The sequence below is a fragment of the Sparus aurata genome, chromosome 23 (genome assembly GCF_900880675.1).
Source record: "Sparus aurata chromosome 23, fSpaAur1.1, whole genome shotgun sequence".
Classification (NCBI taxonomy): Eukaryota; Metazoa; Chordata; class Actinopteri; order Spariformes; family Sparidae; genus Sparus; species Sparus aurata.
The window spans coordinates 16,347,642-16,375,145 of record NC_044209.1 but is presented as its reverse complement, the minus strand read 5'-3'; the positions used below and the strand labels follow the sequence as shown (position 1 = coordinate 16,375,145).

Genomic DNA, 27,504 nt, shown 5'->3' with positions numbered 1-27,504 from the left:
TGATCTTCCCCTTCTGATTAAAATGTATTCCACAAAACTACATTATGCACCTTTAAGTAGTAATCCCCATTGTAACTCCACCGTTTTCATCTTTGACTCCCTAATTCCTTTGCCATTCTCCTCTTTAGCTGGCACAGTATCAGATGTCTGGATAGAAATGTTACACTAGCAGAGATGGTGGCGCCGGGGTGTTGATTTCAGGGCATGTGCGTGGCACCCTGACTCCGTGGAGAAGCTTCAAGTGAGAGTCCACAACCTCGGCATGCACAAAACGCAAAATGCTCAGAGGAATGTGATCAGTGTTCTTCCGATGCAGCTGAAACACACACCAAGCATGTTTACAGGTTTGACTTTCACCTTGAAACAAGGTGCAGCGTTGTCCAGCTGCCACACCTGTGAACACTTTGGCCACTAATTTCTGAGTGAGCAGCTGCTGCTAATGGTGTTTGTTAAGACCTGGAGTGCTGATATAAAAGGGACACAAAGGAGGTTCCCAGTCAGCCCACAGGTTACTCTCAAGTCCAGTTAGTTACCATAGCATCTGAGTAGTACGGGGTGCTGCTTCTCAGCGTACAGCCATGGCTCTTGGACTCCTTTTGCGGTATGTATTTCGTTCACATGTTGACTTTCTGAGCACTTTATGGTTTCAATTATCTTTTAAACAGTGACTTTAATATGATTTGTCTTCATTGGTCTCTTTACAGTGTTTCCTGGATTTGTTTTTTGCTGTTTAATGGTGGTGCAGGCTCACCAGCTATAAGGGGTAATGGCTTTCTTAATCACCACATTAAATGGGGCACTATAGTTTAGGAGAATGAATTAAAAGTCAGGATTTTTAATGGTTACAACATTAATTGGGTAATAAGTCAGAAATATTGACTAAATAAACAAGCTGCTCCGATGATAATAAAGTCCCAGAACACATTTGAAGCTGAAAGAGGTGAAGAGAGAGAACAGGAGGGTTTAAAGAAAACTGTCAAAGTTTCTCCTGATTTCCCCAAAAGGACAGTACACTGTTTAAGCCTCAGAAATGCCTGTACTGATTCAGCTTAACTCTCCATCTGACAGGGTTTGGCTATCCATCTGTGTCTGACACACAGAACATGGGAGATGACACTGACGATGAGGCGCTGACCTACGATCAGGGCGACTTGGAGGCTCCAAACTACCAGCCGACTGGCCCAGCGTACACAGGGTACAACAAACCTACAGTTACACGACAGCCAGCTTGGGCCCCGTTTCGTCAGCCTAGTGCTCCTCAGGCTGAGAGAGTTGTTAATGGTTCTCCGAGAGACTGGGGGCTGGAGAAACTTGATGAGCCGCTTGTGTTTCCTGCAAAGACCCAGCCAGGCCCTGTCAAACCTCAAACACCAGTTGGTGTCAGGATGCCCGCCGCTGAAGGCGCTGCCGGCTCCACTCTTGCTGGGCCAACTGCCTACAACGCTCTGGCCTCGACTTCTCAGGCTGCAAAGTCTCCTAGCTTTACGCCAGTTGACGCTGGTTATGGTGTGGCTGACTCCAGTGCAGCCGGCGCTAACGTTCACCATCTTACCTATGAGGAGGTCTTCCAATATCCCTCTTTGACTGAGCGACGGGGTTATGGCCCCGTCTCCAATACTGCAGGTGGTTATGACCAAGCTAATTCCGTGAGCAAGAGGTCTTCAACTGGATTCCCCTCCATGCTGAATTACCCCTCGTCGTCCAGCTACCCAGCTGATACACGAGCCAAACCCGTCTATCCATCAAGTCGGGGAAGCTTCACCAACTTCGGTCAAACTGCCTACCAGCCACAAAATGGAGTCTTCCTGCGTCCACAGAAACCAGCCAAGACCCAAAAAGTTCAGGCTCCCCAGAGATCGCGTGGACCCATCATTCCTCTTCCACCTCCAAGCTACATTATCCAGTCCAGAAATGCCTACCAGCGAGCCAAGTATCTTCTCAGCCACACAAAGTACGCGCCAGAATATCCCCAACCAATGGCTGTGAGCTCAAAGGGTGCCAAGGGCCAACCAGCTGCACCTAAAGCTGCCAAGAACCCTCACAGGTATGCTGCCTCACATTTCTTGAAAGGCTTGATTTGAGCAAATTTCCTTCACAGAAAATGATTCCTAATCAACTTTTATCTTCCAGAAAGTGGTAACCATGGATATCCTGTCTAAGTTGCAGGTAAATGTTTCAATCTTTAAAGGTGCTTTTATGCAGTCATGGAACTTTTAATCAGATCGTCACTTTAAAACAGTTTGATGATCTGAACCTTAGTTTTTATTTGTACCTTTTCTAGCTTCCGTGTTCTGGGGGACCTTTTCCTCTGAGAACAGCTTGTTCAGTTATGGAAACATCTCAAAGTTTAACTTGTACAGTGTTTTTTTTTTTTTTTTTCCCAATATGCATCCAAGTAACATACTATCTGCTTTCTTGCAGAAGGCTGTGCCCTCCTAAGGAAGAAAATAAAACTTTTAAAAATGTGACTTGTTTTGCTGTGCAAGTGTCTCATTTCCATGTGTAAGCTTGGCTTCAACCTAGCGCAGTTTTTGCAAAGGAAACTTGGCCGTTGTGACGAGACCCAGCTGTCAAATCATTGCACAACTTTTCTGCTTTTTAGGGTGACTCTTGACATTAAGATTACTGAGCTGGGTTTCTGGCCCTTGGGTCAAACAAATGAGTAATATCAGGCTGCACCACTTCACACACACATGCAAGTGTTTTACCTTGGCATTGAAATCCTTGTTTCCCAAATCCCCTGGAGGAAAAGAACAGATGAACAAAACGTCACATTACCTGTAAATTAAACTATTTGCAAAAGCTTTTATTAAATGCGCTTCTGCATGCTAAAAAGCATGTCATAAATGGACATGTTAAACTTGCTGTATAAGGAAAAGGCATGTTGAATAGCTGCTAAAGTGAAATGCTCGGTGCATAAGGGATGCTTACCATATGAAGTCCGTACAATGGCTGCAGAACGTCGGCTGCTTGAAGAACCTCGCTGTAAATTTGTGGTTTTTCACTTCATGCACGTTTTTCTGCCGCAAAGCACCTTTGCGGGCGAACCGGTTCCCAACCCCAGCTGAGTCACTATAATGTAAAAGATGGTCAGCCATAATGGGGAGGGGTGGGGGGGGGTGGGGGAGCGTTTAAAAAAAACAAAACACTACACAGCCACAACTTGGTGTTGTCCGACCGATTTTTGCGTATTAGAGGTTGTCCTGATTCTCTTCCCAGCTCTGGACAAAGTGCTGCTGCTCCTGTCAGACCCGCACGCCTCCCTCTGCCCCGCACCGCAGCTGAGGCGCGCTGAGCGCTACTTTTTCATTCAGAGTGACGTCGTAAGCGCTGCCTTCACGTGGTGTGGGGAAGATCTCACTTCAGGTTTCAGCGAGGCAAAAGAGTTATCAGAAGTGAGGTAGAGGTGTGTCAACACGCCGAGGCACGTCAACTGATGTGTCCTGTACGTGAACTAGGTCAGGCGATTGTGTTCCGGGTATTGCGTTTTTTTTTTTTTTTTTTGTCCTCCCCCCCCCCCTCCCACATTTTGAGTTAATGATGAATGAACCGAGGCGACGTGTCTACACCAGCAGCTGACCATACTCTCCAGGAGACGGTGTTGAGCGCCATCTTGCGGACTTGAAATGGGTTACATTAGCCCACTGGTCTGGATTGAGCTGACAACCGTGCCACATGACACCGCAGAACAATTTTAAAGACTCACATTTGCAATTTTTGGTAATTATCATGAATATTCTTTTTTTTTGTGTGTGTGGATGTTTGATGCATGGCCGTAACCAGGATTTCAGCAACATGACTATAGTATAAATTTGTCAATTTCTGTGCATTTTGATAGGACCAATAATCACTTAGGAAATATCAGTGACAGCAAATAGAATAAAAGTTGGACTCAAATTGCGACAGGAGTAGAAAAGTATATGGCAAATTTAGATTTAAATTGATCAGATTTGCACAAAAGAACTTACCGACAAGGGTAACAAACATAATTAATAAATGGTACATTTATAGTTTATTGGATTTTGTAAAGTAATTTAACTGTTGATAAATAAATGGTTCATAAATTAACTGTAAAGGTTAAAAACTTTCTAATGGCATCCAAATGTTTATAAATGAACTACACAGTATTTATTAAAGTATTAAGAGCAGAAATTGCAACGTTAGATTAAAATAATGCCTCTTAACAGTGAAATAACATAACTAAAGTTTAATTAACACTACATCTGGATTTGTATTTTACACAATCTGTTTTAATGATATGCCAGATGTTATAAAGTGTTACCAAATACATGTATATCAAGATGTAAAAGAACGATAAAAAAAACAAAAAAACACCGAGGACGTGACCTCAGTGTCTTCAATGTTAGCTACGGCTCTGATGTTGCTAGCAAAGTACATTTCCTTGAAAAAACTTTGTAGAAAGTCGCTCTCAGGACGGAGAAAGTGAGTAGAAAAAAAAGATGCAGGGGTTTCTATGGCAACAGTGAGACGCCGCGTCTCCACGGAAAACGGACGTGACGTGACGTGAAGACGCTGAAGTTTTGAACCGGTTTGAGCGGCGGAATCAGTCCTCAATGTAAGTCGCTTTTTAGTCCTTATTTTTATTTTTTTCAAAACGAATTTGCCATTTTCGTCGTCGTTAATCTGTCCCAGGAAGTCCGTAAGAAACAACAACTGCCCGCGAGCGTGTTACTGGTCTGCTTTAGCTCGTTTGCTAATGCCTTCCCGAGCTCCGGTCTCTATGCTAGCTGGTTTGTCAACAACGCTCATACGACTGCTAGCTAATGGGCTGTTGTCATGTTATGTTATGCTAACATTATGTGACACGGTGTTAACTTACCTGGTTCGTATAACTAAATGACACTGAACATGCCACAAGCACTCCCTGTAGCTTGCTAAGATAGGCACTGCCAGCCAATCCCTATTAATTGTTATAACTGTTTATCCGCATCCGCAGGTCACTATGAGCAAACACGAGGACTCATGGGGCAGGCTGGACACTGAGTTTGACTATTATCTACTGGACATGAAGCCATTTGTCCTCAAACACCCTAACAGGACAGGTGAGATTCCATTTCATCTCTTAACATCACTGATGCAGCAAACTTCATTGCAGGATATGTTGTGTGTTTTCTTATGCCATGCTAAGTATATAGGCTACTGTCTGTAACTGATGAGACAGTATGAATGTATGTCACAATTTCCCCTTTCCTTTCTCTTCCCTATTTATGTCAGAGCGCCAGCAATGTGCCACATGGATAAAGAAGCTGTGTGACCCAGCCACATGTGGTTCAGGTCTGATAGGTCGTAAGAACCGCAACATGTATGCCCGTCTGCTCCTACACATGCTCAAAAGAGGGGTCCTGGAATTGCCTTTTACCTGCAAACCAGAGCCTGGCAGCCTCAAGACACTCCCTACCTACATGGTAAGAATGCCTCATTAAATTGTGAATCTTGCTGCATTTGCACCTTCTTTTGTAATATGATAGACTTTTAGAAAATACTCTTACAGTTAGTTTTAAATGAAGACTTGTTTTGTTGGAGGCAATCACCTGTTTTTGAATTCTTATTTCAAGTCCATCTACTTTGACGAGCCACTGACTGGTCGCTCTGTGGGGCACAGCGGTGCAGGTCTGCCTGACTGGGTGACAGGAGAGCTGGGTGGCTTCACTGATGACAGTTTGGCTATCGGTATGCTTAAGGACAGACCAAGTTCCACACCTGTTGCAACACATCACAGGTACTGTTCCACAGCACTTACCTCAGTTAACTCCATAAAGGTTTACTTTTAAATCATAATACATGGTAATATTCATTTCTGTCTATCTTACCTTTCCATCTTTGGCTGTCACTATCAATAAAGGCAGAAAACCCTGATTTGATCATTATTATGCAGCTCATTATTTTGAGCTGCCTCCTCTGCAGATGAATAAGCTCATCTAATTCTGTGAGGCCCTTGATCCAACCTTTAAATTAAAAAACTGAAACAGATTTCCATGTACGGTACATTGGCAATGTAGCTTTTTCTAAGTGAAAGCATAACATACTCTCAGTTAATCCCTTGCGGTTCACAGTCAAAAGTACAGGGTTTATACAAGGTCTTAAAAGTTTTGAAAAACACTTTTATTTTTTATTGATTTGTAATTTTAAAGGGGAATTCTGGTATTTCTACACCTGGGCCTTTACATTTTGTGGAGTTGAAGGAGAAGTCTTGACCTAAAATTTCAGTTGTTGCCTCATCTAGATTGTCAAGATCAGTGAAATAGTCTGGCCTCTACAGGAAGGTAAACTCCAAACACCTTTCTCTGACTTTGACTTACACTTCTACTGTCATCCTCCTGCAACAACTCACCTCTTGCAAGATTCCAGTGTGAGTCATCTCCACAAGCGAGACTTGTGGTTCTGGTAACAAAAAGCACCTCTGGCTGCATGGCTAAGTGAGTAAGCTAACAGCAGCTAATATTAAGAGCAATTAGTGGTTACTCTGCTGATATGCTGCCCCCTATTTGTTTTGAGTAGGAACTTGAAAGTTGGCTAATTCCTACATATTGCACCTTTTAACTGTTGTGTTTCAGAGGTGCGTCCTCTGACCTTTGACGCTGTTTGCATCCATATTAAAGCTAAATGTCTGGTTTAACTATTTTGAAAGTGCTTGAACTTGTGTTATGTACTGTAGGAAGCCTGTGTTATGTTCCTCCATTGATACAGTTTATTTGGAAACAGCTCTCCCCTTGTTCCACCCAGTGACCCAACTTCTCTGATTAGAAGACTGATGAAATAACCTTGTGGTCAGATGTACAAGATGCTACATATAGCACACAAGATATCTACCAAGCATACTGTTTTGATGTTCTTTTATCGGACTGAAAACACTGAGCTTTGCTGTGAAGCTGGATATAAACGGCTTTCAAGACTGATCACCGATCGTATTTGCTCAGCAGCACTCTCTGAAAAGCCGAAGACATTGCCAAGTTCTTGCATCAGTCTGCATGAGCTGTCCATTCTGACTGTTCAAAGAGATGCACTTCAAAACAGAATGAGAGGATGAGAAATCTCTCGTCTTCTCTCCCCATCTTTCTCTTTTTCTCCTCTTTGCACTTTCCCAGTTGTTGAACCTGAGCTCTCACCCCCACAGAGGACAGAGGGAAGCAGGGAGTACGGCTCAGTACTATAGCTAATTTGCTTATTCTTTATTCTCATTAAAACGGCTTTAGTAAAAGCTTGTGTGCCAGTTGTGCATACACATACATGAATACATGCACCAGTGTGAACTCTTTCAATATGCTTCACTAAATCATCAGTCATGGTAGTTCGCTCAGGGATATTTCCTCTGACTCCAGGCAGTTCGGGGGGCTTGACAAAGTGATGTTAGTAATGGCTCGGGGTTTTTCATTCCAATTAACAAGGAAAGTCAAATCAGAGCCCTGTGGCTTGATATGCTCATTTGCATAATAAAAGGAGAGCACTGTAACTGTAGTAAAGAGAGCTTAATATCCACCAGGGCACTGTGTAAGAAGAGTACAGGCCCTCTGCTGCCATATGTAATTCAACTTACTGTGGTGCGTTTGTAGAATATTTGATTCTTAGAAAATGAACATAAGGACTTGTCTTTAAATATTTGTCACACTTCAGTTTTAGGGATGTGCTATATATAGTGCGCCAATACTTACCAGCTCAATAATGGGGAATTTCTTTGGGCTATTTATCAGCCATAATGAAATTACAGTCGATAAATAGAGTCGATATTATTAATTTGATTTATTTTTATTATTTATTTATTTTTCACAAAGAGTAAGTGGCATCTACTGTTGAGGTTGCAGATTGTAACCAACTGAACAAATAACAAATAGCAAAATTGCTTTCATTGACTTAACCACTGCTCCAGTAAAGTGGGGGCCAGCATATCAAAACTCAGGTGATCAGGTTTTCAGTATTGGCAGAGAAAAAATACATCTCATGCATTCCTATATTTTTTTATGATATCCTTGGCAGAATATATACAGTTTCTGCCAATATGTCCCTCTTAATCCAACACAGTGGACCTTAAGGACTGTCTAGCAATGACAACTTTAGCTGTGATGTACTTTACGTCATCATTATCGACCTGCTTCAGACACGCCCCTCCATTTGCATAATAGATGGCACAGATTACTTAACAAGTGAGTCCAAATGTAGTGGGTACCATCAAAATGACGCAGCCCTTCCTCCCCTCTGCTATGGAGGGTGTGGAGTGAGAGGTTTTGTGGGGAGCAGACTGCTGAGTGCCATAGTGTCTGATTGGGATAAGACCATGAAAGACGCTCAGATCACAGGCTAACCTCCTGATGGAGAAAATTAGCCTGGCCAAGAGTCCTTTTATGTGTCTCTCTCATTTAGATAAGATTAAATGGAAGGAACTCGTCTGGCTCCCTCCCTATGATGTGGCAACGTTTGATCTCTGTCTCACTTGCCATCAGTCAGGTGATGGGCAGGGCTTCTTCTAGCCTGTGAAACTGTTGGGTCCAATTTGAGTTTCAGGATCTAAATGCAAAGTTGGGATGAATTTCTGATATTATGAGATGCTACTGCTCTTTGTGTGTGTTTAACAGATGCATCATCTAACCTCATTAGTCCAAAGTGCCCTGAGTGAATTCCACCATGCGTTCCGTTCTAATGTGTTATTCCTTAGTTTGCCACAAGATGGAGCCACTGCTTTGTCCATGGCACTGATTCAGGCAGAGGAATGCTGTGGGAAAGCAAGTGGAGTCAGCTCAGGTCAAGAGATCACAGGGAACAGCTTTGGTGATTAGCCTACATGTCCACTCCATCTTCTGATATGTCACCTTGTGTCCATAGGAGACAGACGATGATAAAGACATGAGGGAGAAAATGGTGGTTGTGTGCTGTTTTGACATGTTTGACGTGGTAATCAGCGCAGCTGGTGTCAGCTGCTGCAGTTTAGCTTTGACTTAATGTCTCTGGTTGTGACTCGGCAGCCTCTCTTTTCAGCCTTATATATTGTCTCTTCCACTGACTTCTGTCCTCCATCTGTATGATTTCTATCCACATATGAAAACTTTTAACCCTCTTTTCCCCTCTTGCTCCTCTTTTTTTCCTTTTTTCTTTTTTGCGACAGTTACATTGTCCTTGCAGTTGCAGACCTCAGTCATTAATGCTTGTGTAGGCGCCTCATGTCTCTGACACACAGACCACCGTTCCCACTGATCTTGCCTCCAGGTGGTGTTGGGTTATGGTGGAGGGTGTGAAGGGGCAGAAGGATGTTTGTGTCCCAAGGTCAGACAGCTTTCCTAAGGGTGCCCGAGGCTGAGACCCGGGCCTGCTGGCCCTGCACCTGGAGGTCAGGCTGGGGTATGGATGTCAGGCTGCTTTAATCAGCCAAGCTGCAGCTTCTGAGGCTCTACATGGTGTTCTCATTTTCTTCTGTGTGTGTGTGTGTGTGTGTGTGTGTGTGTGTGTGTGTGGCTCTGGCCTGACTTGCAACTGCTTTGATCTCTGGGCCTCAGACTCCAGACACATCTGATTCAATTATCCTCATCCACCTGTTGACTTAGAGGCCCAAGATTGCGAAGCTTGGCCCCCTTATCCAAGTTTCATGCCTCTGTGTGTTTGTGCATGTGCATGCAGGTGTGCGTGTGTGTGTGTCTGTGTGCGCATGCACAGACAAACCAGTGTGTGAGAGAGATGGAGCGGGTGTGTACATGAAAGCCCAAGTCTGCAGGGTTTATTTTTGAAATGTTTAATCATAATTATTTCTGAATTAATATTGAGTATCTTACTGTATTAATGCGATTTTATGTATTTAAAGACCTCTGCCCCTCAGAGGTTCTGTATAGATGAGACCAGTTGTTGCATGATTTTATTGCCTTCCCATGTGTTTCAGTACTTTGATGGTGCTAGGATCAATTCAGCATTTATGAGTGATAGAAAACACATGGCATGTAACCAAGAGACTTCCTGTTATGAAAATGGATGACACTCCTTTCCATGACATCAACTGTACATGCACAGAAGCGCATTGTTGTTATTTCACATCAGTACACAGGGCTCCAGAACTCCGTGCAGCCTTAAGTTTGGATGTTGTAATTCTTCAGGCCACTGCACTCTGCTCCTGAGCATCTAAATCTTTGGTTCCCTTTGAAGATGTAGTATCTCACATCTTACGTGTATTATCATATTATACGCCCAGTCTTGTCAGAAGTTGCAAACAAACTCCCCACGAACTGTTTAACTCGTCCATTTACTTGTAACGTTTCCGTGCTATACCTCCATCAAGCAGATCTTTTTCCTGAAGGGTCGGACTTTCTTTGCAACTTTAATCCTCTCATCCCTCTCCTATGCACCTGTCTGAAATAAGTGAGAGAAGTGTTCTTCTGTTCTGATGTCCAGTGTCACCCCCAGAACCTTATCCACCAGAATCACTTTAACATGGTCACTCAAATACTTGGGTGGGGATAGAAGTTAGTTTAGTTGAGAAGCCAAGTGTCCTTTAGTGAGGATGTTTCTTTGAGATCTCTCGCTAATAACAAAATATATAATGTACAACATCACAACCCAACCACGCACTAATTTAATGGTCAGAAATGATATTGATAATATGAGCCAGAATAACTTTTTTGTCCTTCAGAGGACATGTAATTATTTTAGGCAAAGAGCTTGAAGTAAAGATAAAATCATAGTTGTCCACTAAGAGAAGTCTTTTATCAAAATATTTTACCAAGCAACATTCAACCCTCACTGTCCATAACTTAAATAAAGCAATCCCTACAGGTGCTTTACTCAACTTTTTACAGGCCTATAGAAAGACAGAACTCTTAATACAAGAAACTGCAGAGCTAACAGGAGTTTCTGATGTACTTTAAAGCCATATTTCTACAGTTATGTTTGTTAAAATTAGAACAAGCTTGTATTTTGAGTTATGTTGAGGTGAGAATAAAAAAGATCATAGAATTCCCACTGTTCAAGAAAGTAGGACTGTATAACCAAAACTGTTACTGAAAAAAGTTGCATGGTGCAGCTTTAAACAGGACATAATGTAGAGTCATAGCAGCCACCAAGAGTTTAGTTTTTCTTAGATTTAAAGAAGCAGAGGTTTCAGAAAGCAAGGGTAAAAAGCAGCATTTAATCATTAGCTAGTGCTGTGAAAAAACAAACAAACTAATACCTCTATAAATGTGCTAAAATTTATTCATTCGACAAACAGAGCTGTTCGACATGTAAATACTGCGTTGCAGCCGTTTGCGTGTTTCCTTAGTCAGGGCATTTGAGGTAAAAGACATATTACAAAAGGTGACTCTGCTCGCACACATATTCTTCCTGTTCTAAATTCAGAAGTCTTTCCAAAAACCTCTCAGCGATGGTGCTCCTCTCCATGAGATAACACTGCCTGTGACAAATGAGGTTCAAATTTCTCAATACCGGAATGCTTAAAAAATTACACGGGAGAAAAAGAACGCCCATAGGGCTCCGAGTGTGGGAGTGTGAAACAGTGCCCTCTAGAAGACATTTTGATGTCTTTATTAGATGACAGCGTTTTATTTTTTTTCCTCCACTGTTGTCCTACATCCTCCCGTCCTCTCTAACATCTTCATCCAATTAGCATTAGTGGGCCATTAGAGCCTCATGTGCATGCATTTAATGAGATAGGGAGTTAGTGTTTGTGTGAGAGAGAGAGAGAGGGTGGGGAGAGAATGTGGTTGTGTGCCAGTGAATATAAGCAGTTTCCCTGTTAAGCTGCTTGTTTTAAAACATTATGGACATGATGAGAGACAATGATTATAAATGAATTGCGCAAGCCATAGACTCGTGCCCCGTGAGCCGTCCGTGATGTATAGCAGAGACGTTTATTGTTCAGATGGGATGAAATGCAGACCACAAAGCGTGCAACCAATGCCAGATGTTGATCCGTGTAAATACCGAGGCAGGCTTCCTACGCAAGCACATTCATATGCAAACAGAGGGACGAGAGCAGACTCCAGAGACGTGCATACTGTAGGTTAACAAATTTTCTTTCTGTTTCTCTTCCAGGAGAAGGCTGTACGAGGAAAAGACCTCATCACGACCTATGTCTTCCAGTCCACTCAAACATGATGCCAGGATGGTTAGTTCATCACCCTGTTTCAGACTCGGCCACACCTCAGGACTTCCCAGGCATACTATCTGAAGAGTCGACAAGCAGGGTTTTCAGATTTATAGATTGCTGCAAAGTAGCTGTGATGACACATTGAAATATTGATAGCAAACCTGCCCTTGCCAGTACAAATAGTAGCCTTGGTGTCCTGCTTTCTTCTTTAATGTGCACCAATTTGGAAATTCCTAAACCGATTTTCCAGTGAAGGTCGGAAATTACCTGAACTCATAAGTTGTTGGTTCCATCAACAAAAATGGAGCTAATGGTTGTGATCACATTGAGACAATTGATAGTAACTTACGCTCCAGCCTGTTTGGTGCACCGGGTTTAAACGTAGTAGTTTGTTGAAACTAGGGAGACGTTGATTCAGCTTTACTGTCATTTCGAGTTGTATTCAATTATACTGAGATGTTCCTTTTTATTTTGTCTTATGATAAAAAAACAATTAAACCCACTGAGTGGTTCTGAGGTGACCTGAATAATAATGATCATCATGGACAGTGCACCATCATTCTGCAAAAAAAGTTCAGGCTTGAGGAAAATGACAATGACCTCAATTCACCTTCAGATTTGGTAAAATTGGGGTGAAATCGCCCTAAAACATGAATAACTAGAACATTTAATATGTTTTGCCAATGAATCTTCCTGACCCCACCAGACGTATTCATGTAACAAGCCCGTGTACAATTCATTGGCACAACTGCTCGTACGTCTGTGGCCAAAACCATTTAAAGCCATTCATACTTATCAGTGTTTCACACAATGGTTTGAATTCCTGGTGCGATACAGAGTCTGACATGCTGCTTTGAACAGCAAGTGAACCACATACTCAGCATTCCTAGATATAGAATTGAAACGTTGACTCTGTTTGTTCGAGGGTGAAGCTCCAGGACCTTAATGCCTTTTTAATCAGAAGGGGGCATTTAATCCTAAACTATTCCATTCGGCCATTTCTCTGTGTCTGTGCAGTTCCGCTGAGGTACACCCAAGGTCCACACTCCACCTGATCCTAATCAAATTCAACAACATCTCTCCTTTCCCTATCACTCTCTCGATTTTATTAGATATTTCCCCTATTTCGACCTCGCTGCCCAACCTCGACTCGAGCAAACCTGATCTTGAATCAACAGAACCCCTGGAAGCATTCGAATTATTCTGTATAAAACAAATCCGGAGGCCCGCTGTAACAAAAGGCTGGGGAAAACAAGGATGACAGGCGGTGTAGCTGCATATGCCCCCTCTTGTGGAATTTACTGCGTGACGGAAATGATGTGGAACTGCCAAACATCTGGAGTGCTGTACGCGAAAGGGAGGAGAGTGAGGGCGCAGCAAAGGGTGGAGAGATGGAGATAACGAGGGAGTAGAGTGCTGTTAGTATGGGAGGAGAACACATGCGGGTGTACTGTATGTCTGTAAGCTTTTAAAGAACCCCTTTTGTTGTTGCCAAGGGAGGAATTATATTGTGTCAAAGTGAAAACCTCCATCACTGTCTGCTGTTCGCTTCCTCGGGCCAAACTGCCAATCAAAGGAATCATTTAAATTCCCTCCTCTAATTTATAACACCAGTCCTCCCTTAATTTCCATTTTTCTTTCTGCTATTTACGCACTCTTTCACTCCCCCCCTCTGCCTCCTCAGGTGGATGCGGGGCTGAAGGCAGGTATGTCTCCCGATGACAGTGACCTGGAGGCTCGTCTCAACAGCTGGAACCTGGGGGTGAGTCCAGAGGCATGCCTTGAGCATTTTGGTTACATGCAGCTGTCAACGTGCTGCAGCTCAGCCACAGTGAGAGTGAATCTGAATGCCTGAGCAGATCTGAATCAATAGTGCAGTGATGCCGAGTTAGCCGTACAAAAGGTGTAAAAAAAAAAAAAAACCTTTCGTCGCCACTTTCTTTAGGCGGCTCACTGCTTTTGTAGGAGTGAGAGCAGGGTTGAGTAAACTGAGCATTTGAAGATGTGTGCACCTCTCTTATCTTCTCTGTCTGGAGTGCACTGGGCTAGGGTTTGATAAGCACCCTGCCCTCATGTCTTTTATTTCCTTATTTTTCCCTATCTCGTCACCTGCATGACCCCGAGACTCCCTTTTTCTTTTTCGTTTACCTGTCGCCTCCATCCCTTCTCTTTCATTACTCACACTGATTTTTACCCTTCAGAACAGCCCCTCTCTTTCTGTTTTTTCCTCTCTTTCTCAAACCCTCTCTATCACCCTATCGTCTAGCACTTTCCCCCTTCTATCTTCTCTCCGACTGTCTCCCCCTCTCGTTCAACGCAGGGGTAATCTGAGGTATCTATCAGCAGACGTGAAGCCGTGCACTGCTCCGCTCTGCACTCCTCTGTGTTGAGACGCTGATAAGAGGCATTGCTTGGCAACGCTCCCCCAAGCCTGCATCTTTCAAATCAACAGATGTTCCCTCACGCACAAGCACGCGCGCACACACAAGCACGCGCACGCACGCACACACGCACGCACACACACACACACACACACACACACACACACACACTCACTCCAACCCAACCCCCTTCAAGTTTACAGAAGTTTTATAGATGCACTGCTTCAAAGCGCCCAGCTCCTCCGAAATTTCAGCACAGCCAAGCGTCGCTCTTATCTAGAACATCTTTCCTTTGCTTTAGATGTTCTAAAGCAATCCATATCGGTTTGTTCATTTCACCTCTAATGTAATAAAGTTGGTGTAGTCAGCACAGTGGCCATACTGGACAGTAGACAGCAGATTGCTTCAGACTCGGAAAGGCGTTCCCTTAAGAGATACAGAGTCAGCTGGACCGACATCTGTTTAATCTTTCAGTTAGTCTGTAGCTCGTGTGCTGGCCGAGCAGAGCTGGGTGCAGCATACACCGACCTGCCCGTAAAGAAAACAAAATCATGCAAAGTAGATAAAATTGCACAAAAACTTGGCCTGTCTTTTCATACACAGTAAATTCAATGGTAGCCGCTGCCACTTTCCCGTCTGTGGTTAGGTGGGTGCGCTGACGGCTTGCTCAACACTGGTCCGAAACTAGGAAGCCATCAATCACCGTGTGTTTGTTTGGCTGGAGAGCCAGGCCTTGTGATGTGGATGTTGTCCCTCTTCTGTGTCCGTCCGTCCATCCATCCACGTCAGGTTCCAATGACATGGTACGCCGTGCCAGCTGTGAGTGCTGTGCACACGGGAGCATGTGTGTGGGCACGCAGAAAGAAAAAAAAAAGAGCTTGCGCATAGGCATACGTGTGCACCGAGTCCAAGTTTAGTATCACGCTGTGCCAGCATCACACCACAGCATTTAGTCTACATGTCTTCCTTGCCCTGTGGGCCGTGCTCAATCAAATCTGATGACTGGCTGTCTGTGGGTATAAAAAGAAATCCCATTCTTGTTTGCAGCCTGGGCACTAGTTTAGAAGGATATTGATTGATTCATCACTTGGTAAATATGGATTTTTCTTTGTAAGCCGCTGCCAAATTTGAGAGGCAATTCATCACACATCATGCCACGGTCCATTGATGTTGCTCTGCACTGACTAGACTGAGTGGTCTGTTGTTGTGCATGTGCCTTTCTGTTTGTGCATGTATTACAGTCGACAATATAAGTGATTGCATTCAAGCCGGATGTCTCCCTTTGTTTGAGGGCTTACAGTGTGTCAGCCAACAAAATGTCTGACCTGTTTTTACCTGCATCATGCAGGCTTAGTCGGGAGACGGAGCTACTTTCATCTATTTCACCTGTCACTTGCTCACCCTCAAGCAACAGATTGTTACTTTATCCTCGTACAGTAGCTGTAACTATTTTAGTCCCAAGCTCTGGGGTTCTTTCGGGTCCTATTCTCTCATCTCCTGTTAGCTTCATGTGCGTTGTACCACCTCATAACATAAAATCCTTTTTTTTTTTTTTTTTTTAACACCACTGAATGAGACCCACACTACCCTCACCCCCCTACCCTGAAGACTCATCCTCCTTGTTTTCCTCCTTCATCCCCATGTTGAAGAGATTAGCAACAGAACTGTTTACTGGGCGTCATTGCTGTCATCTCCAAAGTCAGCTCTGCTGCTTTGAAAGGCCGTGATCTTGCAGCTAGTTGGCAGCCCCTACAGACAGCCTCAGTGCATGAGAGAGAAATACTGTGTGATAGTGCGAGTTCACAAGGAAATAATGGGGTCATAAACTAACGTCAAATAGTGGAAGGAAGAAAGCGGGTTGTCAACAGTTTGTGTCACAGCTATTGAGCTGTGTTGATGCAATGCTGCCAATTGTGGCCCTTTTACTTTCAGGTGGTTTAACAGCTCACTCTTTTTTTCCTCTCTTGTGTTTCATATTATATCAAAGGACATGCAGCGTCATTGTTTGGCAGGGATGTATACACACTAGCCTCCATCTGACGGTAAACGGACCGGGGATAGCTTACAGATTAGTGGTCCGGAGTGTTGACAAAAAGGACCGTGTCAGGACAGCAAAAGAGGGGCTGAGAGCGGAAACAGAGCTGGCCACACACATAATGCCTTGAAGTAGCCCGCCGCATTCTGTCTCTCTAAACAGACACGAGTTGACGGAAGAGACTCCGGCCACAGAACCAAGCGTTTGATGTGCTTGCCACACTGTTTATGACAAACGGAGGGAGGAGGTTAGATTCTGGTAGTGGGTAAGGCTTTGTTAGAAGTTAAAGAAGAGTTTAAAGTTTTTTCTATTTCCTCTTTCAGATCGAAAACCCCAGGTATTTGCGAGAGAAGCCCATTGCCTTGTCTCCGGTAAGTTGTCAAGGGGTCCCTTGCGGTTTATTTTTGTAACATGGACCAAGGTGCTGTTTTTCTACTCTACCTAATTACCTAATCTTGCTCCTCTCTGTCTCTGTAGATTTTCAAGTCAAGCTTTGGGAGGAACAGCACCTTGGCCAATGATCAGGGCCCACAGCCCGTAAAGAGCAAGGAAGTTTGCACAACAGTAAGCAAGAGTACCTGAAAGCTTCCTTGGTGCTGAATATAATAATTCTGGATATCAAGACTGCCCTTTAACAGTATATCCATTCCAGTCAGCCTAAATCCTTCCTATTCAGGACATTCAACATTTGTGCAGAAGCAAGTGTTGAACACATACACAGGTTAAAGCTCCCTTGACTGCTTTATGGTATTAGACGCCCCCACAGCCATGTACATACATCTTGGTGCATAGTTTGTATTGTTGAAATGGCCGAGGCCAACGTTCCTCTTAGAAGACAAAAATAATGCTGGCTCCCAGTGATGACAGTTTTTTCCTTATGTGGATTTAAGCTGAAAATCCCATTCTGAAAGCATGCTTTGAAGTCCCCCTCTGCCCCTCCCCACCTCACCCCCTCACCACTCATTCCCCCCGCCGTCCGCCTTTTCCCGCACTGTTAAATATAAAACTGAGCATGACTTGGCTGTAATAGCCGTGGCTTTTCATGTCTGCTCAGGGTAGAAGTGCTCCAGTCAGATCGGCTTTACGGGGCCGAGGGGCAAAGAATGGACAGCGAAAGGGAGAGAGCACGAAACAAGCAAAGACGAGATAGACTATAATGGTCTAGCTTAGTAACCTGTCATAGCAAAGTTTGTGACTGCTTAAAGAGGATTTGCATGCATGGACACGAACTCCCCCCCCCCCCCCAACACACACACACGCACACGTCCACCCAGTCGGCCGGTCTACCTGTGGGCTGATATTGAATGTAGAAACACCAATATGAAAAACATTAAAGCAACGTCCCATGCTGTTTGATCCTGCCTCAGACTAGCTGACTGGCTACATACAGCCGTGTGTGGTGGGAATATAAATGTATCACATCTCAGAAGACCGTGTTTAACCTCCACACCAACTTTACTTTGATATTCAAAGAGTTGCCGGTTTAATAGATGCACAAGTACAATCTATAGTAATGCAATACATTGTATCGTGTGACTCTTCTAAAGAGTATAATGGGTTGAATCATCTTTGCAGTAATTTTTGAAGCTGTAGTCATTGGTGATTTGTTTTGAACCATTTAGACTTTAGACTGTTACGTATGTTAGAAGCTGTAGGAAACTGAACTGGCCTGTCATTTCCACTGAGGCCAGAGTGCTGTCAACATGGGAACTAGTTCAGAAAAGTCACAAAGAAACTTTGGGAGGAACACATTAGGAAATAGCAAAGAACTGGAGTGTTTTCCTTATGGTGCTTTGGTTTGACTGTAGCCAAATCATCACAATTATGTTGTATTCCTGCTTATACTGTGGTTTATTTTTGAGTAGCATAAAAATATAGCTGTTATGGGAAAATGTCAGGGAAAAGGAAAGCATTCATGTGACTATGCTGTAGGGATAACGGTATCAGTCTGACCTACTGTTGGTTTTAACCAACTACTGCCGACTACATGCTAGCTTCTGCAACCCAATACATGACTGTCAATAACGTCAGAACTTTAACTTCTTCACATTGTTTTGATCATTATCTAAACTAATATTCTGACATATTGCACCTTTGATGTCAGGATGTTATTCTGTGCATGTTACAATACCAATATTGGCATTCAACTCAGAGTGCCGCTGTGGTTAAGAACAGTCTCACAGAGAGCCTGGCATGGATGTAAACTCTTCCTCTGTCTTTAACCTGTTTAGTGATGGTTCTGCCCTGTTATTCAGAATGGATTTCATCACCATTGTAAGCTTCTGGGAATACCCTTTTGACTTTACCCTCCATACGGTAAATCATAATAGGTCTGTGGTTTATGACATGCTATTGTAAAGCCCCTTTTTTCTTTTAGGTTTTAGTATTTGAGATGCCTGCACTGATCGTGTGTCCTGAGTCACCATCAGCAATTAAAAGAGTGTTATGTATACTTTAAGAACTGTGAACCCCACAGGATACAGCTGTGACCACACATGTACACACACACACACACACTCTCTCACATCCACTCTTTATTTCCCCGTAGAAGTGACTCAAGTCACCGATCCCACCATAACCATATCATCCTCAATAGCTCCATTAAGCTTTTTCGCAGAACCATGGAGGCCTTGTCCGACCCTGCTATTGCGTGGCTGTCTAGGCCCAGTCTAGGAAATCACAGTGACATCACTTCCCTTTAATCCCTAAAGCCTAGTTGAAAATTTACCCAGGTTTAAAGAGTTACACGCGCCACATGCCATTAAGCTGGCGACAGCTTAACAAACAGCTCAGTTTCCACACCAAGCTCGTCCTCCAGCTAAGCTACCGACTGCATTGATAAGAATGCTGACTGCTCTTTTCCTATGGAATAATGAGTGGCAGCTGAGAAACTTCACCGCGAGCTAGCAACGCTTTGACTCACTTAGCTTAGACAGTGTGTTTGCTTATGGGTGGGTTGTGGAAAATGTCTTGTAGGGCCATCAGAATCCTGCTGAATCTGTCAGCAACACCCTAGCAGTGCTCGGCATTATAAGGGCTTGGTCTTTCTTTGGAAAATTCAATTAAATGGCGACTGAAGATTCAGACTTAGCCATAGGCCGGAGTCATGTGATTACAGAGGGGAGATACTGACAGGATGATTAAAGCGCCCCATCTTTCTTTTAAGTTTGTGTGTGTCTTCAAACTAACCCCTTGGTACCTGACCTGAAGATTTGATGGCAGCAAGCACAGCATGCTAGATTAATGTGTTAGTGTCAAGCAGTCGCACCCTAATGGTCACGAGCCCCCGACTGGGGATCAGGCCCCTCTGCTTTCCATTGCCATAATGATGCAGTCTCTCAAATCTAAGGCTCCACCGGGACGAGGCTTGAGTTCTCAGTCTGTGATTTAGAGGGCCAGAGCCCGTCTTATCTGAACGTTTTTCAAAGCTAAAAAAGAGCAAGCTAGTGAGGCTTAGTAGTTTTAAGGGGACTAGTTCTGTTGCTTGTCTTTCAAGATGGTGCTCCGGGCTGGGAGGCACAAGAGACCAACAGAGCTCCATAATGATAAAGCTTTTATTTCAAGCATCTCTCCTCTGTTCTTGATTCTTATCTACTTGATGTGTTCATATTAGCAATTTCAAGTAATGATCTGTTTACCCACTCTGTTTGGAACCGCTCTCCACTAAAACTATTTTTATTTTTACACGTCAGAAATTCAATTTTAGCCAAAGTTTTTATCCACCCTTACTATCTGGACAGACTACAGTAAATTAACTTCTTGTCAGACTGTGGAAATGGCATCTAGCTGCTCCTCAGTAGATAGCAGAACGCTGCATACAGACTATCGTAGAGCATCTGTGTTTACTGAGGATGAAAGGTGCACCAGGACATTGTACATCTCAGGTAAGACGAAGGAGATGCACGAACGCAACCTTGCTTTGTGGTGCCCGAACAGTTAGCTGACGATTTGTGAACACATCCCCCTGAGGAAAAAGGCCATGACCCCGCGCCGGCTTTGAGAGCAGAAAAAGCAACTGTTTCCGTCTTCTCCTTGCATTCCCTCACTCAACCCCCCCCTCCCCACACCACTTCTTCCCTCTCATCCTTTCAAGAGCGAAGTGTCAAAAAACATGGCATCTTACAGCGCTCGCTGCAACTCTGAAGAAGAGAAGAGGGAAAAAATCTGTACCACCCAGTCGGGCTGATTGAAGGCATCTCAGACGCCTTAGGTGTACGACATTCCTCCTCCTCCTTCCTTCTCTGACGCCTTTATAAACAAGTTTCAAACGCCCCTGATCTAGTTTGACAAACTTTCTCCAAAGAGCATTTGAAGAGAGGATAAGAAAGTGACACCCCCACATGTGCTTTTTTTTTTTTTTTTTGGGTGCCGGCAGAAACAGGTCTCCACTTACTTTTCTGCTTTTCAATCACTGCCATCTCTCTCCCTCTCTCTTTCTTTTCGCTTTTTCCCTTTCTTCTCTGACGGGTCTCCTGTGGTCCCCTGAATTGCACAAGAAATGGTGGTAAATCACGAATAAAGACATGGAAGAAAGACACAGAATACTTAACAGAGCTTTGTCAAGGATACAGTGTATAATTGTAGCTGAAGTGCAGTAATGAGGGGAGGCATCCAGAAAGCAAGTTTTTAATGGTGCTCTACATGATCATCTGAAATGAGGTGCCAACATCTTAATAAAATCTAAGCTTTTCGGGTTTATAGACTCCATCATTTCAAACCAGGGTACATATTTCAGTATGCTGTTGATGGCTGTATTGTATCAATGTGTATACACTCAAACTCCTACTGTAATGGAATCATATGTTATTCCTTTGATTTACATCGAAAGATGGTCTGATGTGGTTCGACTGTGCCAAGTAATGCTGTGGGAATTTTTAACTTGATTGTTCTGATGACAAAAAACAAACAAGAGCTAGCCCCGGGATGTTGTTAACCACCAACGTGTTCGCACAACAGAAGCGCGCTTTCAAAGGCAGAACACTGTCACCCTGCTCCAGGGTTGATTAACACACCAGAACAGACAGTGACTAAACATGAGTAGTGACATCAAAGCCAATGGCCAGTCATCTGTCTGTCAAAGCTTGTCTGTGTATTTCCATGTGTTGCGTGTTTGCAAGCGGGAAAACATCTTGTGGGTAATTTATAACAAACTAGAGAGCTAGAAAAAAGCCGAGGGGAAACATATTATTTTAAGAAACGGCACAAACCCATGTGAAATTTTCAGGAAATAACAACACAAACTGTTGACATTGGGTAGACCTATAATTAAACAGAGCAACGAAACGTGTGTGAAGTGTAGCACTGAGCTACACATTCAAGCAAGACCAAACAGAACACTGTAAAATCTGACAACGTGATCTTATTTAAAAAAAAAGGATGAAATCGTTTACCTCAAAGTTACCAAGTAGACCAAGAAGTTATTGTAAGTTGTTAAAACCTTTTAGTGCATACAACCATAAAAGTCTGCTTTTTGCTTGATATCTATGAGGTAATCGGTTTCCTGACTTTTTAAAAGTAAAGTCAACTCTAAGTTTACAGCGTTGGCTCAATAGTGTTTCTGAAAACATTCGAGGCAGAAAATTTGCAATGCAGCAACAGATTCTTGATTCATATTTGACTAGCACTGTCTAGTTTGTCGGTTTGATCTGAGCCTGGACGGACCTGCAGACTCAAAATACTATCAAACTTACCAGGGGATAAAACCCTTTTATTTTACATAACCACATGTTCTTTTTCTCTGGCAAACCCTCAGGCAAAAGATCACTTTTTTTTGTCTCCCACCAGTGGTAAAGCTCTGAGAATTTGAGAAAGTTGTCTCTCCCCTGTTTTCAGCAAAGTTGTTTTTTCTATTGTGTACTGAACACAAAGGGTTGACCAATATGCTTTTTTCGGGGGCCAATCTTGATGCCAAACATTAGCAAAATTACTAAACCAGGAGACTTCAATATTTCTATTTTGTTCCACTTCATACTCCATACATTGCATTTTTGTTATTTTTAGGTACTAGTTGCTTTGTAGATTCAGATTATGCAGTGTTGGTAGGCTTTTGAGGCGTCGCCAATCACATTCTGTTGTGTGCGGGACATCGAGCATGACCACAGAGTGGTGACTGCAGACAGACAGACAGACACAATACTGTATCAGAGCCAAATCATTGTATTCTTAAATTCATTTATTTCATCGGCAGGTGCACACAGAAAACACTGATACTGACGATAGGGAAAATGCTGCACTGTATATCTGCGCCATTAATTGATCAGAGGACTCCTTCAACCAATCAGTCAATTCATGCGATTTTTAAATATCCGTCATTTAGTATTATTGCCTCCCTGCAGACAAAAGGGAATGCCGTTCAAAGACCAAGCTATATTTGTGAATAATAATGCAGGAGACGTGATGATTATCTTCATTCTATGACGAATGACTAATGGCTCATTCTTTATAAAAAGACTGAAGAGGATTAAGATTGGCAATTTTCTTAGTCAATTATTTAGGTGATGAATAGGTCATTATGGTTTTTATTTGACTGAGACCGGGAAACCTTAAAGCTTTAGGAGATCTGTTCCAACGTGCACATGACAACGCTGAACTTTTCATCCCCTGAAAATCCTGTGTTCAAATGAAAACAGCCACTCTCATCATGATCAGGTGCCATGTGTATGCACACACACACACACACACACACACACATATCAGAGGCTTTCACTTTGTTGTGCCTGCTATAGCCTGACTGAAGATTGTATCGCAAACATTCACACACACACACACACACACACACAGTTGAGTAAATCTCAGCTTCACACTGGTTGTTGAAGCTTTGCGCACGGACAAATGTTTTAAATGTTAATGTGGTTTATTTCATCATCATCTGCGCTTGTGTGTGAGACAGACGCACTGTATCTTCTTTCATCCAGATTTCTCTTATCTCTTTTATCCTATCACTACATATGATATTTTTCCATTCTCCAAGGCATCTCTCTTTAAAAAGAAAAAAAGTTAGGACACACATCTTATTGTTTAACAAAATTCTGTTGCCTGGAAATGAAAATATGTCCTCCCTCAAGCAGATGTTTCCATTCATTTTATACATGGAAATAAAAACTGATGGTCCATAATGTTCCACGTATGACTTTTGGTTTTCTTTGTGTTTCCAGACTGAGATGAAGATCAAAGTTCTGGAGGCCAAGCACCAGGAGGAGAAACTGAGGCTGCAGCAGAGACACGATGCAGATGTTGAGAAAGTAAGAAGCAAAAACTGAAGAATAGAATACTTGTGTATGATGGTAGCCATATTGATGTTACCAATTTCAGGATTTCGTAATGATAGCTTCTTGATAACATACATCATTTGGCCATTTGTTGTTGGGAAATGACAGAAAGTTGGAAATCAAACTAGAAGTTGTTCATTCTTAAAAGGAAATTTTAATCAAAAGATAAGAGTCTTTGATTTTCATGCCAAAATAAACAAACTCTATGTTCTCATAACTGAATAAACAAGCTGACCTTAAAGGACAACACAGTTTCATGCTGTTTCACTGTTTATATTTGGCGGACCCTGCCACCGTTCTAGCTAACACATAACAGTGTTTAGAGGACCTTATTTTCCTCAGACAACAGCTCGTTTATTCAGTTAGAGAAAACATAAATATTTGAGTTTGTATTATTACCTCATTAATATTGTAAATATCAATTTTCTGAGTTTGAATTTCCTTTCCCTTACTATCTATTATTTACTTTCGTCCATGGAATCGTCCCTTCCCATCTCTCTATAATCATGAATGCTTGTAAATGCTCAGTTAACCCGCAGAGCTAGTCTTATTTTCATTCAAGTATCCTTCCACCAATACTGAATGAAGCAGAGCCCAAGGTCCTATAGTGCTATATTGTCTTTCATGCATGCACAGACATTGATTTGGACATAGTTGAACTGCGTCTTTGCTAACAATATTCTTCTGAAGACTGCAAAGGAAGGGCGTAGTCTGACTGTGGCTGAATCCTGTTCTGGACTTCTACTGCTTTTCTTTGGTTGCGATTGGCATGAAATAATTACTCATTTGTCAATCACTACATCTCATCAGGAAACCATGATTTCAAATGTGTTTAAAACCCAAACAGAGCTAGTACTGGTAGAATATAGACTACACGACTGAAAACTGTTTGCAGGATCCTCATAGTTTCAGTTTATAGTACAAGGGACACATGAAAAGAGTTTCAAAGATCTCGATAATTTATTCCTGGGCAACTGGACGGGCAGGTCTGTCGATGTTAGCGCTCATCAAATCGCAGTTAACCTGCATTACAGTGCCCATCACTGACTCTTGATTCCATTTGGTGGCTAATGAAAAGGAAAGGAGCCTCTCCTCTCCTCTTCTCATCGCCCCGTCCTGCAAATAATCAACTCTTCAAAGCTCTTTGTCTGCCGGTGAAAATAGCGGTAAAGCTGTTTAATTTCACACAAGGTGCCCATCAGTTAGGCTGCAGATCAAGCACCTGGGATCTGTCACGTCCTCAGTGCGACTTTTCCTTTGCTGCCACAGAAGCTTTTAATAAAAACAGAGAAAACACTCCAATTTTCTCTCCACTTTAAGATGCCCACTGCTTCTTTGTGTTTGACAAGAGACAGGATGACAGCTAGCTCTCTCTGACTCTCTTTAATTACATACAGATTGCAAGTTATGTCCGATTTAATTTCCTCAGAATTTTACCCAGTATTCCCTCTAATGGCTTCAAAGGGGGAGGGATTCAGGGGTGCACTCTGATGAGCCTTAAGGAAGGAAGGCACGCTAGGTTTCGTTTTAATTAGTCTCCTCATGAATGATGTATAGGCTGCTGAAAGGCTACTGGTCATTGTCCCCCTGCTTGAAATGGAGAGGGTAATGAGAGAACAGGCCTGAGCATTGTATGCTAATGGTTGTGGATCAGCACTGTGTGTACTTCTAAAATATTCAATAACCTGAGGTGAAGAAGCAAAGCTTTATGTGTTTTTCCTTAACATGCTGACAGTGGACCACATCGTACACCAGAAAAAAACAATACATTGTCATTAATATCTATATTTAGTTTTAAATGCCACTGGAATTAGATTACATTTGTGTTTTTGTTGTGAAATTTCCTACCCCTTCTCACATGCACAGAAGGTATACTCATGCTCTAACTCCAGCTTTTGTAGGTGTGTTTTCACATCCAGTTCAGTTACTCCATTCACTGATAATTTTGGCTGAAGTCATGGACGGTCAGGCTGGTTTCCCCCCTACATTAGGATGTCTTTTAAAAGCCTAAAATGGGCACCCTAAAAGCTCTCATTTCCCACCGTCTTGTGCACTCTCCCTGGACCTGACACTGTGTCGCTGCCTCGCATGGCGAACCCCGAAAAAGACAACAATCTCTCTGGTTTGGCGAAATGGAAATAAAAATTGGGTATCCCTAAATGTTCTGTGAACTTTGCCCCCACCGCCCCATCCTCCTTTCATCTCCCCCATCCCATTCGCACAGAGGATGACAGGCCTGGCAAATAAGCGCACTTGGATAGAACAAAATGCTAGAAAGAGGGAAAAGTCTTATGGGCTTTGGGACAGTTTTTGACGGAAAAATGAGCCCTCACTTTCTGCCATTTTTGCCAGATCATGATGGTATCATCTAGTCTGTTTTGTTCTGTCAGGTAATACCAATGCCATTATAGATTATGCTTAAAAAATTAGATGATGATCTTAAATAGATGATTTCATTGTGAGAGTAAAGGTAATGTGATATAAGAAACCATCATACATATACAGTACACAAAAGTGTTCATTGTACCATTATGTTACAAGAAACATTTGAAATTGTGTGGCAGACACACCTGTAGATCATCTGCATGATGTACATGTATGTGTGAGTTATGTAGTCAAACCCAGACACCTTCTTCCTGCACAGGCAGACTGCTTGACTGTCCTTGCATACTGGAGCTCTAACTCTCCTAGCCTAATTTAACTAATTACTCACAGATGGCAGCAGCAAGCAGATGCAGTTACCTCATCACACCTCAGCACAGGTGGCTCACTCAGATGCCATTTCACTCAGTTAGCCCATAGTCTCCATAGGATTGGATAGGCATGTGGAAGATGAATTCTTGTCAGGTCATACAGTGAATTATGTATACAAAATGTTTCACGTCGCTATAAATAACCAGAGCTAAAGATGAACAATCTATTTTGGTTTTGTTAAATGACTGAGTATAAATGGCTGTTTTGTTCAAATAGTTGCAGTGTAATGAGTATTTAGATGTTATTGTTTTTAGTTGTACTATTAGTGCCTCTTTTTGATAGATCCACACCTTGCGTTTAGTATTAAGTAAAGTTTCATATTGACATATATTGGACAACATATTAGTCAGACCTATTCAAGTCGTGGCCTGTGGGCCAAATATGGCCCTTTAACAACCTCATTCTGGCCCTTTGAACATTTTGTAAGTAGGCTAATTAGCCCATTCATTAGTTATGGCTGATGCAAAGTACAAAAATACTCTCATTTCACTAAAAAGCTTTAACCCAGGCTATTTAAGCGTATCATTTTCGAGAATCAAATTGACAACCTACTTCTGAGATAAAAATGGTGCATTTTCCCCTCTACTTCTGTATGTATGGTTTTTAAAATGTGAAAACTAATTATCAACAGAGGAAAAAAAGAAAAAGGGGGTCATTGTTTTAGCACATTTTAATTTATAGGATGAACACAGGGAATGTAAAAAGCCAGCAACTAGTTTCTGGCGCTTCTAAAAAAGGAGTCAAATAGGCCTGATTACTGACATCATTACAGTTTTTAATAATAGGCCAAAATTGTCTCTAGTAGCTTCATATTTGGCCTCTGTGATTAAGAACCCTGAACAAAAATTGCTAAACTTGGCATGAAAATGTGTCTATTGATAGCTTTTGATTGATACTGGTGAAAGTAAAAAATCTTCACCAGAGAAGAGGACCCTTCATGATGTGTGCAAGAGTAGTAAGTAGTAAAAAAAGAAAAAGCAAAATTTT

At 42.6% G+C, this 27,504-nt stretch overlaps 3 protein-coding genes across 12 annotated transcripts in view; 2 read left to right on the top strand and 1 right to left on the bottom strand.

Annotated features, from left to right (window-relative positions):
- prkcab (protein kinase C, alpha, b) overlaps positions 1-3,098 on the bottom strand; it is a 106,039-nt gene extending 102,941 nt beyond the window's left edge. For both annotated transcript variants that reach the window (XM_030408357.1, XM_030408358.1), the window contains exons 1-2: positions 2,932-3,098; positions 2,709-2,740 (exon numbers count right to left, since the gene is read on the bottom strand). In XM_030408357.1, the coding sequence (XP_030264217.1) occupies positions 2,709-2,740; positions 2,932-3,098 (199 nt within the window). The remainder of the gene's footprint in view (positions 1-2,708; positions 2,741-2,931) is intronic.
- Positions 442-2,468, top strand: LOC115575931 (uncharacterized). 4 transcript variants are annotated; one of them, XM_030408359.1, is made up of 5 exons: positions 442-601; positions 705-763; positions 1,069-2,044; positions 2,135-2,166; positions 2,422-2,468. In XM_030408359.1, exons 1-4 carry the CDS (start codon positions 579-581, stop codon positions 2,157-2,159), a joined length of 1,083 nt encoding a protein of 360 aa, XP_030264219.1. In that variant the 5' UTR covers positions 442-578; the 3' UTR covers positions 2,160-2,166; positions 2,422-2,468. The 4 variants fall into 4 exon arrangements, with proteins under 4 accessions (XP_030264219.1, XP_030264222.1, XP_030264221.1 ...); XM_030408362.1 differs by having other exon boundaries at positions 2,131-2,166; positions 2,425-2,468; XM_030408361.1 differs by having other exon boundaries at positions 2,131-2,166.
- Positions 3,099-3,552: 454 nt separating the features above from the next.
- cep112 (centrosomal protein 112) overlaps positions 3,553-27,504 on the top strand; it is a 107,324-nt gene continuing 83,372 nt past the window's right edge. Inside the window, exons 1-9 of one of the 6 annotated variants that reach the window (XM_030408353.1) lie at positions 3,553-3,720; positions 4,958-5,063; positions 5,236-5,426; positions 5,577-5,740; positions 12,025-12,097; positions 13,764-13,841; positions 16,819-16,866; positions 16,973-17,059; positions 23,650-23,736. In XM_030408353.1, coding sequence (XP_030264213.1) covers positions 3,676-3,720; positions 4,958-5,063; positions 5,236-5,426; positions 5,577-5,740; positions 12,025-12,097; positions 13,764-13,841; positions 16,819-16,866; positions 16,973-17,059; positions 23,650-23,736 — 879 coding nt within the window. In that variant the 5' untranslated portion in view covers positions 3,553-3,675. Of the gene's footprint in view, positions 3,721-4,471; positions 4,577-4,957; positions 5,064-5,235; positions 5,427-5,576; positions 5,741-12,024; positions 12,098-13,763; positions 13,842-16,818; positions 16,867-16,972; positions 17,060-23,649; positions 23,737-27,504 lie in introns of those variants that run through there. The other 5 variants (XM_030408351.1, XR_003982748.1, XM_030408349.1 and 2 more) reach the window with 5 other exon arrangements.